At 41.6% G+C, this 15201-nt stretch overlaps 1 protein-coding gene across 3 annotated transcripts in view; it reads right to left on the reverse strand.

Moving 5' to 3' along the window:
- Positions 1 to 15201, reverse strand: part of SNTB1 (syntrophin beta 1) — a 199249-nt gene that overhangs the window by 67047 nt on the left and 117001 nt on the right. For all 3 annotated transcript variants that reach the window (XM_072949659.1, XM_072949658.1, XM_006211420.3), the window contains one exon: positions 2927 to 3134. In XM_072949659.1, the coding sequence (XP_072805760.1) occupies positions 2927 to 3134 (208 nt within the window). The remainder of the gene's footprint in view (positions 1 to 2926; positions 3135 to 15201) is intronic.

Here is a 15201-nt window from a genome sequence, read left to right on the forward strand (position 1 = left end):
GATAGCAATTTAAGGTAAATTACAGCTGAACATATATAGGATCATACTTTATATCTTTACAAATACCAAGGGCATCCTGATATTTATGATAATATAAGAAAGCCATGTATTAAGAATGGCTAAAAAACCATTCATACATCGCCACAGTAGGATTCAGTATTAAATATTTATTCAAAAAATTTCCAGTTTGGATTTGTTCCCTTAGACTTGATCTATGGTAATCTTTTAAGAAGTTCTGGAGTAGAAGGCAATAAAAGACATTCTTGCTTCTGATAACTGTCCATGTTAAGTCATTATTGCTCTTATGGACGTAATGCATAATACAATTTAAAGAAACATCTGTAACGATAATCTGAAATTATATCAAAAGAACAGTAACATTCGAAAAACAGAAAGCTTTTCATGCACCTTTATTACTGCTCCATGGAAATGCCTAATGTATCTACTGATAATTTGGGACAAGCAAAAGGCATAAGCAGACAATTTATAAGTGAGAAAATGGAATCTTTGGTAAAAAATTTCAACATCACTAATAATGACACAATGCTGTTTTTGAACTATCTAAATGGCAATGGTTTTAAATGTACTTTGTGTTAAAAGAGATGAGAGAAAAGTACCTTCTAGAGTTGAGACCATCTCAGATACTTGGTAGGTAGAAGGTCATGTGTGTTGGACAGCATCCCTTAGCCTCCAGATTCAGGCTCCACCCTTTTCTGCCCTGGTTGGAGTCCTGGGAGGCTGACCTTAATTTAACAGAGAGCATCAGTGGGGCTCCCTTGCCTTTGGCTTCCATCAGCCTCAGCCAATGGGAGACATCAGCAAGAGATCAGCAGGCAGGAATTGGCAGACGACATCTCTTAGTGGGTGGCCCTTTTCTACAGCTACAAGTCTTGCCAGTTTCAGGTGACTGCTCCTCTTCCTGGACATTTCGGGTTAAGGAATAGTAGTGACCTCTCACTGTTTAGCTCTGGAGTGCTTCTCCATTTCTTACTGGTTTCCCTTACCTTGGCCACACCACACACACTTGACACCTAAGTCATGGCTGTGTTATATCCCTTCCAATTACCCCTTCTGAGTTTGCCATCGGTCTTCTACCAGGACCCTAAAGTGCACAGTACCTCCAGGACCTGAATTAAGTGAGAACATTCTTCATCCCGATCAATTCCTCCTCTTTTTCTTCTATAGCGAATAACCGTTACTTTTGCTTTCCCAGAATTCATTCAGTCTTTTCCTTACACAGCAGCCTAATTTTCCATTAATGTACCACCTCTCCTCATCAGTCAGGGCACCTGGTTTGGATAAGGCTGATCTTAGAACTTTTGTTGGAACCATGGGAGCAAAGAGGCTTCTATTCACTGAGACAGTAAACTACAAAACAAAACAAAAACCCACAAGCCTGGAACTCTTGGGCCAAGGAAAAGGGGGCTTACTTGTGTATCAATCAACAAAGTGGACAAAATGCAAAGAGATGGAGAGGCAGGCCTGTTATCATTAGTTAAGTCCCTGCATCCCATCATGCCTGAAGCTTACCCTTGGACTCTACAGTTATCAGAAATGATACGCCCCCTTTCTCGCTCAAGCTGAGTTGAGCTTTCTGTTACTTTGCAACTGAAAGCTCCCTGACTAATAGGTCTTCTCCTAATAGAAACACATGCATTTGGAGAGAGGAAAAGTGCAGAGTGTTAGAGACTGCGACTCCTAAAATGGTATCATTCAGATTGGCAGTGTTGTTTTCATCAAGAACCCTCATGCATAAGGTCAAGAGAGGCTACCTGTGGTTTTTGTTTATTATGATCTTGTTGCCACCACCACCTGCATTGTCCCTTTGATCCTCTGAAATGTGTGAGAGATGGGACAATACCAAATCAAACAACTCACTTTGCGTTGAACTTTGTGGCTGAGACCCATGCATGAACTGATGCAAACAAAGAACAGTGGTGGAAAACGGCCAAATGCTGGGTTCAAGTATTATTTTCAAGTGCCATTTGCCTGGGCTTTCTCAGGTGACATGGTTCACTGGCAGGAAAGTTGTTAATTGTGACAATCATTCCCATTCACCATCTATTAGAATGTGAGTCACTGGGAGGTCAGACGTCCCCAAAACCCAGTGTTCCTGAGACTCAAGGTCAAGTTCAAAGGACAGCAATCAAGTGTAAGGACAATGGCAAAGGCTCAGTCCTCTGCAATGAAGAGAAGGGTTAACTCCCAGGAGATGGTTGCAAAGTGAGTTTTACTATCTCCAACATATCACATCCCTTAGAAAAAGAAATCAAAGTGACAGTGTTACCATGACCCTAAGGTCGTTTCCATAGCAGCTGTCTTCCCTGGGGAAAGAGGGTAAGTCTTTATTTATCTTTATACACCCCTTCCCCTCCTGCCTAGCAAAAATAGGTGCTCATAAATGATGACATTCAGGGCCTGCTGGCTTAAGAACACAAATTAAATATACGAAAAGAGTCAGCACAGAGTAGTTGCTTAAGAAAATCTTGCTGTTATTATTTTTGCTATTATTTGTAACTGTATCCACGTTAATAAGCAGGTTCACTAAAACCCACATAAACCCTTCTTTAAGCATCAACTTCCATACCTCCCAAGGTGACAGCTCTGTTGTGAGTTTGAGATATTTCCCCTGCCCGTCACATGTGCATATGGGAGTCAGACTGTCTGGCCACTTGCTCACTCATTCATCCATTCAACAGACAGTTAGTGACCACCTGCACTTTGCCACGTATTAGACTGTATGTGGGGGGATCAAAGTTGATGAAGACACAGCCCCTGTGTGATACAAAGGCAAACCTGTTGGAGACGGACAGAGATCCAAATGAGAGAATCAGCCTGTGGGATGAGGTACCTGACTTCAGTGGTTGCAGCCAGTACTGAGAAACTCTGGGGAAAATGACCATTACAGGGCGAGCCTTTCCCTTACCTTTTCTGCAAGCCAGCCAAGATGCCTGATCTCTCGGCTCCCAGCAATGCCCGTCTTCCCCAGCTGCTCTCGGACCTCGGCGACCACTCGGGTCTGCAGGTCACTGACGTTGGAATGGATGGCACTGAACCAGGCCTGGGCGGTGGCTGAGTCCTTGCTCCTGAGGACCACCGTGTGCTTAGCATCTGGAGAGTGGATTTCAAGCTGCCTAGAGGAAGAAAGAGTAAAGGATTAGAAGGTTCCCTGGCAGATCATGCCTCCTCAAGTCCTGGCCTCCAAGGTGAACAGATTCTTTACTCTCACTTTTAAACTTTGTCCATTTTGCATGGTTTACCTGAATGGCCCCATCACTCATTCACTCACTCATTCGTCCACAAATATTCACTGTGCCCGGGCATCATTCGAGGTACTGGGGGCACAGCTATTCAACCACCCATTCACCTGAATTAAGAATGTCTGCGTGACTTATTAGTAGTGTCACATCAAGACTTCCAAACTGTGAACTGATATTAACTGCCTTACCTCTCAGTCCACAGAGGATTTTAACAGTATACTCACATCCTTGCTGCTGCTGGTGGGAATCAGATTGAAAAACCTACCCACTTGCTTAATCCTACTGCTCAGCATTGATTGTGAATATTTTGGCTTCAAAGATGACCACTTTGTATTCTGTGACACATTTCCTTACCATCTTACAATGCCTCTCCTTTAGACTGGACGCCACCCAAGGTGGGGCATCCATTGTCCTCCACAGCTGTCTCAAGTCATCAACACCAATAAATATGCCCAACAGTGTCCTCCTTAGCTCCTGAGTTTAAAATGACAATTTTGCATATCACCTGAAAATCATAAATCCCAATGTAACCTGGTCTAATTTACATTTGAAACCAACCTTTTAGAGTGAGTAAACCTTTTACCCATAAACTTAAATTACAGAAAAAGAATTATTTAAAAAGTGAAATTTCTCTAAGGAAGTTTTAGCCATATATATATATATACATTTTTTTTTTGTAAGAAATGTGCAAAACAAGGCTCTTTGCTAAGACTCCAAAGGTTTTAGGTAATGAAACAGGGAATTTTTTTGGTGACATTTGTCCTCACCCAGAAGAAAAAAAATCTCAGGACTCTTTAGGCACTTTTCAAAGAAATGGGCAGTCCGTCTAGGGTAAGTTTTTCTCTCCTTCCAAAGTTCTTACTCTTCAGTAAAGTTGAACAGTCAAACACAAACTAGGATTCTCCAAACGTATTAATAAGAGCTCAACTTGCTTTTCAAATTATTCTATCAATATCCATTGTTCTAGGAATTTAAAACATGTAAATATTTCTCTTAAAATGTTTTCTTCTGAAGACCTGGGTTTGTTAAAAAAAAAAAAAATGACAGCTTGGGAAGTGGTCATTCCCAGGGTATTACACACACACAGGAGCATACAAAAATGATGCCAGCAAAAAAGAAAGAAAAAATAATTTCTTTGTTGGGTTGCCCACATAACCCAGAGGAGAGATGACTTGCAAACAGAAGGACAGGCTAGTGAAGAGGCCCGTTTTCCCCAGATTTTGACAACGTTTATCATTACTATTAACTTTTAAGTAAGCTTTTAAAATAGAACATTTAGATAGAAAAGGGCACAGATTGTAGAGTACAGTTTAAATACATTTTCACAAAGGGAACATATTCGTGTAACCACCCCTCAGATCAAGAAACAGAACATGAGAAGCATCGCAGATGACCCTTCCATCCCCCTTTCCAGTTCCCCACAAATGACCACGATGAGGATTTCTGTCACCATGGGTGACTTTTGTTTCAGGGAAAATGGATGAGGCTTTGTTTGTTTGTTTTCATTTGTTGTCGTTGCCTGCAATCTAGGGAGGATCTTGGACTATTTCGGGGGCAAAGTTTAAATACCAGGTCCTACGCTTTTTAGTGATGGTTCTCGAAGTGCGGCCACAGACCAGCAGCAGCAGAATCATCTGGGAACTTATCAGAAGCGTCAATGCTCGGTTCGTACCTGAACCCGCTGAATTAGGAATCCTGGGGGTGATGCCCAGCGATCCCCACTCCGTTTAAGTTTGAGAAGGGCTGCTCAGCGGGTTCATAAGAGCAAAGCACTGAGCTTGGTTGTTTCCCAGGGTCCCTGGTGGTTGAGGTGGACACGCTGAAAGGTGAACCGACCTCCTCCTCGTCAGTCTCAAAGAAAGAACACAGAGGACATGGAATAGAGAGGCCTCTGGGTTTTTATAGTTAAAAAAAAAAAAAAGCAACAGAATCTCAATCAAAAGTACTCTTCAGGAACCCTGGAATAGTTTGTTTTTTTCAATCATTTAATTACCTATAGATGTCTGGACCCCATCCCAGACCTACTGAATTTCCAGAGGTTGAGGCCCAGGTAAATGCTTTAAATGTTCCACAAATTGTACAGACAAAGGATCACGGCAGGCCTCTCTGAGCCCAAGCTCAAACCCCTCAAAGAACTACCTATGTCTGCAGGGGATTGTCACCAGAAGGGCAACACAACAGAAGGCTCTCAGAGAATGTATTCGTAATCCTCTGCTGAGTAACAAAGTGCCCCAGAATGAAGCGGCTGAAAACTCCAACTGTGTTATCTCACAGAAGTTGCCTGAGTGTCCTCATGATGTGGAAGCCAGTTACCCCCAGAGAGTGAGAAGAAACTACTATTCCTTTTATGACTTGGCATCCAAAGTCGTAACCCATCACTTGCAGTTCATTCTTTGTGTTGGAGATGAGTCATTAGATCCAATGCACACTCATGAGGAACAGAATTAGGCTTCACCTCTTGAAGGGAAGACAGTCAAAGAATTTGGGGACACATCTTAAAAGCACCAAGCAAGGCTTGGGATGAAGTAAGCTTCTGGAAAGAGCCTGTCCTACATGTAAAGGGCAAGTGTTTGGGGCTGTGAACAAGCAGCCTAGAAAGAACTCATAGGTCTGGGCGAAGAGGGAGAAGGCAATTCCCTTTAAAAAAATTTTTTTTTTATGTTTTATTTTATTTAACGGAACTATTGGGGATTGAACCCACAACCTCGTGCATACTAAGCATGGACTCTGCCACTGAGCTATACCCTCCTCCTAGAGAAGACCATTCTTTCTGACAAAGCTGCAGCTCCCAGTTCTAAAAAGACAGACTGAACTCAAGATAGGGGTCAGCAACAACAGGAGAGTGAGAAAGAGCTTCTGACTGACAGCATAAGGGAGCATGAAGCCACCAGAAACGATGGTGGGTGAAGAACTGCTAGCTGGTCTGGCACAGAAAAAAATGTCATTTATGTGTGCGATAAATAAATGAAAGAATTCAGTGATCTGCATTCACTTCTCCCTCACCACAACCAAATCCAAAGGGGAAGAAGGAAGAAGAGTGCAAACTTTTTCTTTTCATAGCAATGAGCTCTACATTCTAAAGCAAACAGTAAATACTTGGGTTCAATCCCCAGTACCTCCATTACTAAACAAACAAACAAAATTACCTCTCCCTGCCTCCCCTCCAAAAAAACAAATAAAAAATAAAATTGTATTTAAAAGAATATATGTGGATGCTTCAAGGAATTTGTAAGATGCAGATCACTTAAAACTGTGGCAATACTGCTTCCATTTCAACACACATCGGAGTTAAAAAGTTTTCTCCTTGGCAAAATAATCTTGCCCCCACCCACATTCAGTTCTATCACCCAGAAAGAAAAAGGGGACCTTCTGAAATGAGGGACCTCTACAAAGCACCCGGAAGCATGCTGGCTCACAGTAGGTCTATACTCAGTAAGTGCCTGCCACTTCCTGCCTGGCGTAAAAATAAAATCGAGACAACTTCTTCGCTAGCTGATGAGCCCGACATTTCTGGAACTGGGGAAGAGAAAGGAGGGAGGGAGGAAGAGAAGGAGCAGTGAAGTCAGGCCGGCTGACTGGAGCTATTTTCAGTAGGCCAGTCTTTCATAACTCCTATTTTGTTCCCCAGTTGAACTGACCGCTGCTTGATGAATTGTGTTTATCTGTAGTTCAGCGATAAAGTTCTCTTTTAATTCCCTGCTGAATAGAAACATTTAGGGCAATGCCACAGCTGTGTTTATTCTCACACTCCACCACAGTTATGTAAATACTGCCTATGGAACTAGTTCTGATAAAGGCTCATACCAACCCGAGGAATTAGACACTCACTCTAGATGTCTGCCAAGATGAGCCGTTTCCCTCCAGCTTGGCACAGCCTATGAATGATATCACAGCTCCTCAGAGATCATTTGGCAAACCTCACAATAAAAGAGTAATTTTCTTCCCCCTCACTCTCTCAAAGGCTCTCACGGAGCCAAATAATATTTCCCAGCATCCTCTGCTTTCCCTGTTGAGACACACGAGGCTGACACACAGAACCTGGAGCCTCCTAACGCAATCCTAATAAATAAAACAAAACTTGCAACCTGGCAACGAAAGTTTCAAGTGACCTTTCCCCTCCAGCGTGAGGCCAGAGAAATACAGATGAAGGTGGTCAGGAAGTCCAGCCTGTGGGCTTGAAGCAACCGCTGGGAATCAAAGGGAACTCAGACCACATGGTCATCGTGGTTGCTTCCAGTCCCACAAATCTGTGACTCTGCTGGTTGATTAAAAAACTTCCCAACTGACCAATACACGGCGCACTGTTAACAGCGGCTATCTCTAGACAGTGGGATTGAGGTTTTTTTATTTCCACCTTTCTGCTTTTCTGCAATGCCTAATCTTTTTTTTGCAGTATAATCAGGAAAAAATACTAGACGAAAGTTTAAAGAAATAAATGCTTGTTACAACTCAAGCTGGTTATAACTAAAAGACTTGGAAACCATTACATATAAAAATAGATAAAAACCAAATCTCTTCTATAGCACAGGGAACTGTATTCAATATCTTGTGATAACCTTTAGTGAAAAAGAATGTGAAAATGAATATATGTATATATATGCATGACTGGGACATTATACTATACACCAGAGGTTGACACATTGTAACTGACTGTACGTCAACTAAAAAAAAGCTTGGGAAGAAAGAGATAAAACATTGTAGTAACACTATTCATAATGAAGACGGGTATTTGTCCTGTGGGGATGTAAACTCCACCACCAAATGAGTTCACTTGGCTCATTTTATCCTCACCGCCATCCTATGAGGTGAACGGTATTAATGTGTCTACGTCACAGAGGAGAAGATGGCGCCTCAGAGGGGTTAGCTTGTCCAACCCTCCATTTAGGAAGAGGCAAAGCTGGAGGTGGAACCCAAAGCCTGTGTCCTAAGCATTCTGTTCCACTTAGTAGGCTGTTTGTAAAACGCGGTCTGTTGCTTCATAGAGTAGAAAACGTTTTTCACTTTGGTGGGTGCTCAACATCTTTTGAACACCCTTCCTGTGTATTTGTAAAGTTTTCCAAACTCTTGAGTTGAGCTTCCCCAAGGCAGAAGCCAGCATTCAAGTTCCCAGCCTTCCTTGCCGCTCAGGCACCGAGCCACTCACTCGAAATGGCAGTTGTGAAGGAGGCAATGTGAGAAAGTAGCTGAGGTCGGAATCCATCTTTTGGCAAGTACGGTGGTGGAGGCATCTGGCTCCTCATGGCAGCAGTGCCAGAGTGTGGCCGGTGCCAGGTTGTCACTAGTGCAAGCTGAGGCAGTGGTGTGGGCTGTGGGGTGGTGGTTAAGGGGTGGCAACGGAGGCATTTCTTCCAGAAGAGCCTTCACAGTGTGGTTGGGTATCTGAGCTCTGGAAGATGTGTGCACAGCCTGATATTCCCAGCCACCGCTGATTCTATTGCTTAAAACTACAATCCTAGCTAAGGACATAGGTTTGGGAATCTGGTAGCCACGATGGGAGCTAATGAGATCATCTAAGGAATGTGTCAAGTGTGAGCAGTTAATGGAAAAGAAGCCAGAAAAAGGTGTTCTGCTGTTTTTCACAAAATCCCATTTCAGAAACAGGTCATGCATGATATAGTATTCTGCTGAGCTCTGAGGGAACCTGACAATATCTCTCATGCTGGCTATGTTTCAGCGTTTCAGTAATACATAAATTTATAAAATATGTGAAGAATTTCAGCACTTTGGGCTTTCCTAGGGGAATGATATCGTTATCAAAGTTTTAGAAGAAGAGTCGGCTAATGTCAAACTAGAGAAAACATTTTGTTTTCCTACTCCCCACTTCATCTGTACCTCACAAAGTGTTCTGAGATTTGACCTTGCTCAACTGGATTTTTCTTTTCTTTTTTTTTTTTAAGCCATCTAAATACACAAGGTGCTATGCAGGTCAAATAAACATACATTTGTCTCTAGACTCTTACTACCATATGCTGACAAAATAAACATCCACCCCATAGTCCAATCCAGAGCATAGCATTTGGAGTCTGAAGACCTATTTTTTCTTTTGAATGAGATTATTTTGGGCTAGAGTTGCCACGTTTTACATATAACAATATAAAGTACCCAGTTAAATTTGAATTTCAGATACACAATGAATAATGTTTTAGTGTAAATATGTCTCATGCAATACCTACTGGTGAAAATGGAATAAAGTATGTAAGATTACAAATGTATAGAAAACAGGGGGGAGGGTATAGCTCAAGTGGTAGAGCACATGCTTAGTATGCACAAGGTCCTGCGTTCAATCCTGAGTAACTCCTCCAAAAATAATAAATAAATAAGTAAATCTAATTAACTACCCCCCCCCCAAAGAAATGTATAGAAAACAAAGCTGACAGGACTTCATGATGGATTAGCTATGAGGGTGAGGGAGAGGTAAGAGGCAAGGAAGTTGCCTAGTTTTCCAGCTTACAAACTGAATGAATGACAGTGCCAATTACTAAGATACAAAAAATGAAGATGGTCCAGGTTTGGTGAGAAACATTATGAATTTGGGTACATTTCTCCATCTTCATTTAGGCGTCTTGCAATAACCTCAACCTTGTAGTGTATACACATGCCAGCTACTGTCCAAGAGTAGTGTTCTGTGGTTATTTTGTCTAAATGGGATCAGTGTCTTCCCAATAACCCAGTTGGATGACCCAATCATCCTTGATACCGCCGGTCTTCTTTTCCCGGTACTCATTCAGTCTCCAAGTGTCATCAATATTATCCTTGTGGGATCTCCCTTCCACAAAAGCTAGCCAGACTGTAAGTTACCAAATTTTCATAGTGGAGCTGGAGCAATCACTTATCTAAGAAGGAGTGTAAGTTTTACTTTGTAGATCAACTTTGATCAAAAGGTAGTGGTTGCCTGAAATGATGTCTTGCAAAGGAGCCTGAGGTCTCATTCTAGGCTCACACAGGGAGAGTAGCATAATCATGTTTGCTGTCTGCCTTAGACTTGGGAGTGAGAATTGGTGGCACTCATTTTGTCTGTTTGATATTTGGACACTAGGAAGCATTTAGACATGTAGCTCTGACATGTAGCTCCCTACTGCCCCACCCTTGGGGAGAGTTCTGGATTTTGGTCATCTGATAATTTCTCTTTCAAGGTTTATCCTTTTATAATTTATCTCCCCAACTAGACTATACATGTCTTGAGGGCATGACATATACCAGAATTACCTTAATTTCGTCCCCACTGCCTGACACATGGAGGGGGATATTTCTTATGTATTTGCTGGGCAACGTGAATAAATGGCTCTACTATTAAAAGCTTGTCCCATCTCTAAGGTAATATCCTTTCTACTCAATGTTCTATGACTGCCTCCGTTTACATTTTTGGGTTTTTTTTCCCTTACTAGAAATTAACCTTTTCAGTCTTGAAGGATAGAATTTAATTCTATGGTACAAAGTGCTTCCGTTCTAAGGCATAAGCTTGGTATATAGTAAATCAAGTCAGACGTGTTTTAATGTCCCACAAGAAGGCTGCTTTACATGGGTTACGTGCAGGAGCAGTCAACTCAGAAATAATTATTGTATTTTATTTCATATTACAATGTTTATCACACAACGTGACATACATGATTTTCTTGGGCTAAAATAATCAATTTGTGATCTTGTGAGCAGCCTTCCTCAGATTAGATGTAAAAGAAGGCAGTCTTGCAAATGTATAAAACAGGGTAAAACAATGACAGAATTGAAGTAACCAGGAATATTCACTCAAAGTGCTTATATCTGAGAGGTATGAACAGAAGTGGATGCCATCTGACTCCTTTATGTCAGCATTTCAAGTGAAAGAGTAAAATGTATTCATTCGACTCAATTACAGAATTATGAGATGCCTTTTTCATTCATTAACTTATCAATTATTTTTTGAGTATCTGGTACCTAAGAGACATGACATTAGGCACCTGACGAGAAGGAAACCCAACACAGACGGAGTTCCTATAATCACTGAGATTATGGTCAAGCAATCTTGGACAAGCACACAGTTTGTTAAGTTTTCAAGTAACATGAGAAATTCCTAACACAAGAGAAATACTTGTATCTGTTTTAGGAGCAGAGAATCTTTTACTAAATTCTCAATAAATTACCACGTGAAGTTGGCAGCTGCTAACACAGGGTACCCGTACATTACCAGCACCAAAGTATCGCTCATCCATTCAGTTTTCATTTTGACTCAGTCTTTCTTTTCAAGGAAGGAGCAGAAGAAAAGGGGAGACTGTAAGGGCAAGAGCACTGTATCTCTACGGCTCCCATATAAATAAAGATGTGTTAGCTATGGAAGGCAGCACTTCAAGCTGTTGACATCTGTGAACCCTTCAACAAAGATTATTAATCGTCACCACCCAGCAGAGAAAGGGGCCCCAAGAGAGTGGTGAAGAGGAGATGTAAGTTGGAGGGGACAAGGATTTGAAGAGGCTCTTCCACCCGAAAGGACTGGAGCAGCCAGAGGATTCGGATTCAGGAAGTGGCAAAGACCACTGGAAATCTTAGTTAGCGTGGGAGAAAACTAGATGCAGAGGAAGAGCAGAAACCAAAATTATCCTAGTTTAATGTGTAAATAAACGAGTGATCAAAGACAGAGTCAGCAGGCCATTCCATTTTTTTTTTTAATGGAGGTACTGGGGACTGAACCCAGGACCTCATGCATGCTAAGCATGCACTCTACCACTGAACACCCCCTAAGAAGTAGCAATCTTGAAGGAAGTTATAAATCATTTAATCCAACCATTCATTTTAAAGGTAAAAAACAAACAAACAAAACACTAACTTCTGGAAGAGGAGAAGTGATGTAGTCAAGGTCACATTTACAGGTAGTGTTAGTGAGCCTGGAATGCAGACTTTTTAACAACCGTGTTTACCCACGTTCAGGGAATGGGGAAGGCAGGGGGATCTCACGGTGTGCTCGAGGCAAAGTGAACTTCCTTTACAATTTTCCAGAGGGCTGGTCCTGAATTTGAGGTGAGGACTCTCTAGAATATTTTGTAGATATTTTACTGTCAAGGTATTTGTAGAAATGACAGCTTCATAATTATTTTCTCTCTGAAGCCTTTGCTCAAAGACACTTTCACCTCTTTTGCAGATAGCAATAATCATTTTCATTACATGAAGGATTTAAACAAGCACAAACAAATAAATCAGCTACCCACAAAACTGCTATTTAAAAAAAAAATCTATATCTGAGCCATCTAGACAAGTTTTAAATTGTCATGCAATTCTGTACTGGTTGCAAGAGAGGGTGAAAATTAGAATAATGCAAATGATCATCCCGAGTTTCAAAAGGTCACACTACATGATATTCAATCTTCCTCATTCTTAGAGTAAATGCCAAGGTGCCCAACAAGCTGGGAATAGAATCAGTCTCTCTAAGAAGCAGCAGAGCTGTGGGTTAGATTTCTTTAATTTTGTTTTGACTTCATTAGTTTTTTTTTTTTTTTTTTAGTATGTGTTAAAATAGTGGATGGAATTGGAAATTGTTACAAGTGAAAAAATTAACTCAGCTTTCTAGTTCTTGACATGGTGGGTGGAGGGGTGGGATGCATGAGGTGGGGAGGCGGCATGGACAAGGTGGGGTGGGGGTGGGAGGGGGCAGGCCTTGGGGGAGGGGAGGGGAGAATGTGGTGACTTCTGTGGTTATGGCCACTGAGACCCATCTCTGCCTCATGGCATTCCAAACATTTGTTCCCTCCAGATGTGCAAGTCAACTGAGTCAACTGATTAAACTTTATATCCAGCTTTGTACTTTAGCAATTTGTATGAATACTGCTTACCAATTAGCCTGGACTGCCTTTACTAAGACTTCAATATCCCCACTCCAAAAAGAGTGAAAGAAGCCAGATTTGGGGCTGGGGCAAGTACGTACAACCTAAATCATGCTTGAATCATTCTTTCAAAAGTATTTATTGAATGCCTGGCCTCTGCCAGGCCGTCTGCTGGGTGCTGGGGGCACTGAGTCCGACAACATGGCCATGGTCCTCAAGGAGTTTATTGTCCATAGGAACTGAAAGGCTGGGGGAGGTAGTGGAGTCAAAGAACTCAATGACTGCCATCCAGGAAAGGTCACATAGCACGGTGGTTAGAACATGGTTAATGGAATCAGCTGGCCTTGGTCCATGAGCTCGTTATGGAGCTAAACAGCCTTGCGGAAAGAATTAAACCTCTCTGTATCTCACTTTTTTCATCCACAAAGAGGACTGGGCTGAGTTATAGCAAATACAATGGTTAAAACAATGATGATCCTAAAGCTTACATTTGAAGGAAGAGGGTAAGTTGGCTAAATCAAAAGGAAGGATTAGCAGCTAAGGGATGAGTACCCCGAGGAGAGGGGCAGCCTGAGCACAGGACGGTCGTGGGAAACCTCACGGCACAGTACAGAACTCTGTGTGATCCTCAGCTTAGACGGGGTGTGGGGCAAAGGCAGGCAAGGAAGTAAGGGGTCATACAGGGGAGGGAGGCTGAAGGCGACCCACTGACAGAATTTCATTCCAACAAGTGACATGACCACGCTGTATTTTAGTGAGATCATGCTAGGCAGATGGGATTGGAGACAGGTATCAGGACATCTCTGCAGTTATGGGGTGCCAGTGGTAGAAATGCAAAGGAGAGAACACTTGAGATACTAACCGTTAAACTCTAGCAGAGTAGGAAGAGCATTCTATTATGACCACTTGATACATGAAGTATTATACTTGTATCTTTGGAAAAGTGGGTCCTTTAAATATTGAATTAAAAAACACCCATACATGGATACAAGAGCCTGTTGGGCACGTTGCTGGGTGTGGGGTACAAAGATAAGTTGCACGTTGTCCAAGCCATTTACAGCCTCATGAGGGGGATGGTACCAAACTAAATTATAATACATGGCAGAACAGGTGTGCCATTAGAGAAGGCACGCTAGACTGTAAGGATCCGGAAATATTTCTGGAAGACAAAAGCATCTGAGATGGGGCTTATGGAAGAAGATTTTGACAGGTGGAGAATGGAGAGAGAGCATTGCAGTCTGGGGACACGGAGACCACGACTAGAGACAGAGATGCATGGAAGCTGAGGATGTTCACAAATAGCAAATAGTTCAGCTCATTGGGAAACTCTTCCTATATTGATTTTCTAGCAGCGTTATTGAGTTATCATTGATTTACACATTTTAAGTGCACAATAGTTTACAGACACGTATTCCCACCATGACTCGTCTTCCCTCCATTTCTCTCACTACAGTTTAGTTTGCATTATCTTGAATTTTAATAAATGGGATCATACAGCATATATTTCTTTTTTTTTGGCTTCTCCTACACAGCATAATTACTTGGAGATTCATACCTGCTGCAGTTTTTGTCAACAGTTCATTCCTTTTTATTGCCAGGTGGTAATTCATTGTATAGCTACATCATCATTGGTTTACTCATCACCTTTTGATGGACATGTGGGTTGTTTGTAGTTTCTGGTTATTACAAATAATGCTGCTATGAACATTTGTGGGTTTTTTTTATGGACACATGCTTTCATTCCTATTGGGTAAATAGCTAGGAGTGGAATTGCTGGTTCGTATAATAGATGTGTGTTGAATATTTGAAGGAACTGTCAAGCTGCACAACAAACTGGTTGTAACCATTTTTCATTTCCAATCAGCAGTGTATGGAGGTTCTAATTCTACACATCTTGTCAACATTTGATATGATCAGTCTTTTCAATTTTAGCCAGATTAATATAAGTAGTGGAATCTCATTGTGGTTTTAATTTGCATGTCTGTAATGACTAATGATGTAGAACATCTTTTTATGTGCTTATTTCCTATCCATTTACCTTCCACGGTGAAGTGTCTATACAAATTTTTGCTCTTTAAAAAATTGCATTATTCCTTTTTTACTATTAAATATAGAAAGGCTTTAGTATATATATTCTGGACACAAGTCCTTTA

Source organism: Vicugna pacos, chromosome 25 (genome assembly GCF_048564905.1).
Source record: "Vicugna pacos chromosome 25, VicPac4, whole genome shotgun sequence".
NCBI lineage: Eukaryota > Metazoa > Chordata > Mammalia > Artiodactyla > Camelidae > Vicugna > Vicugna pacos.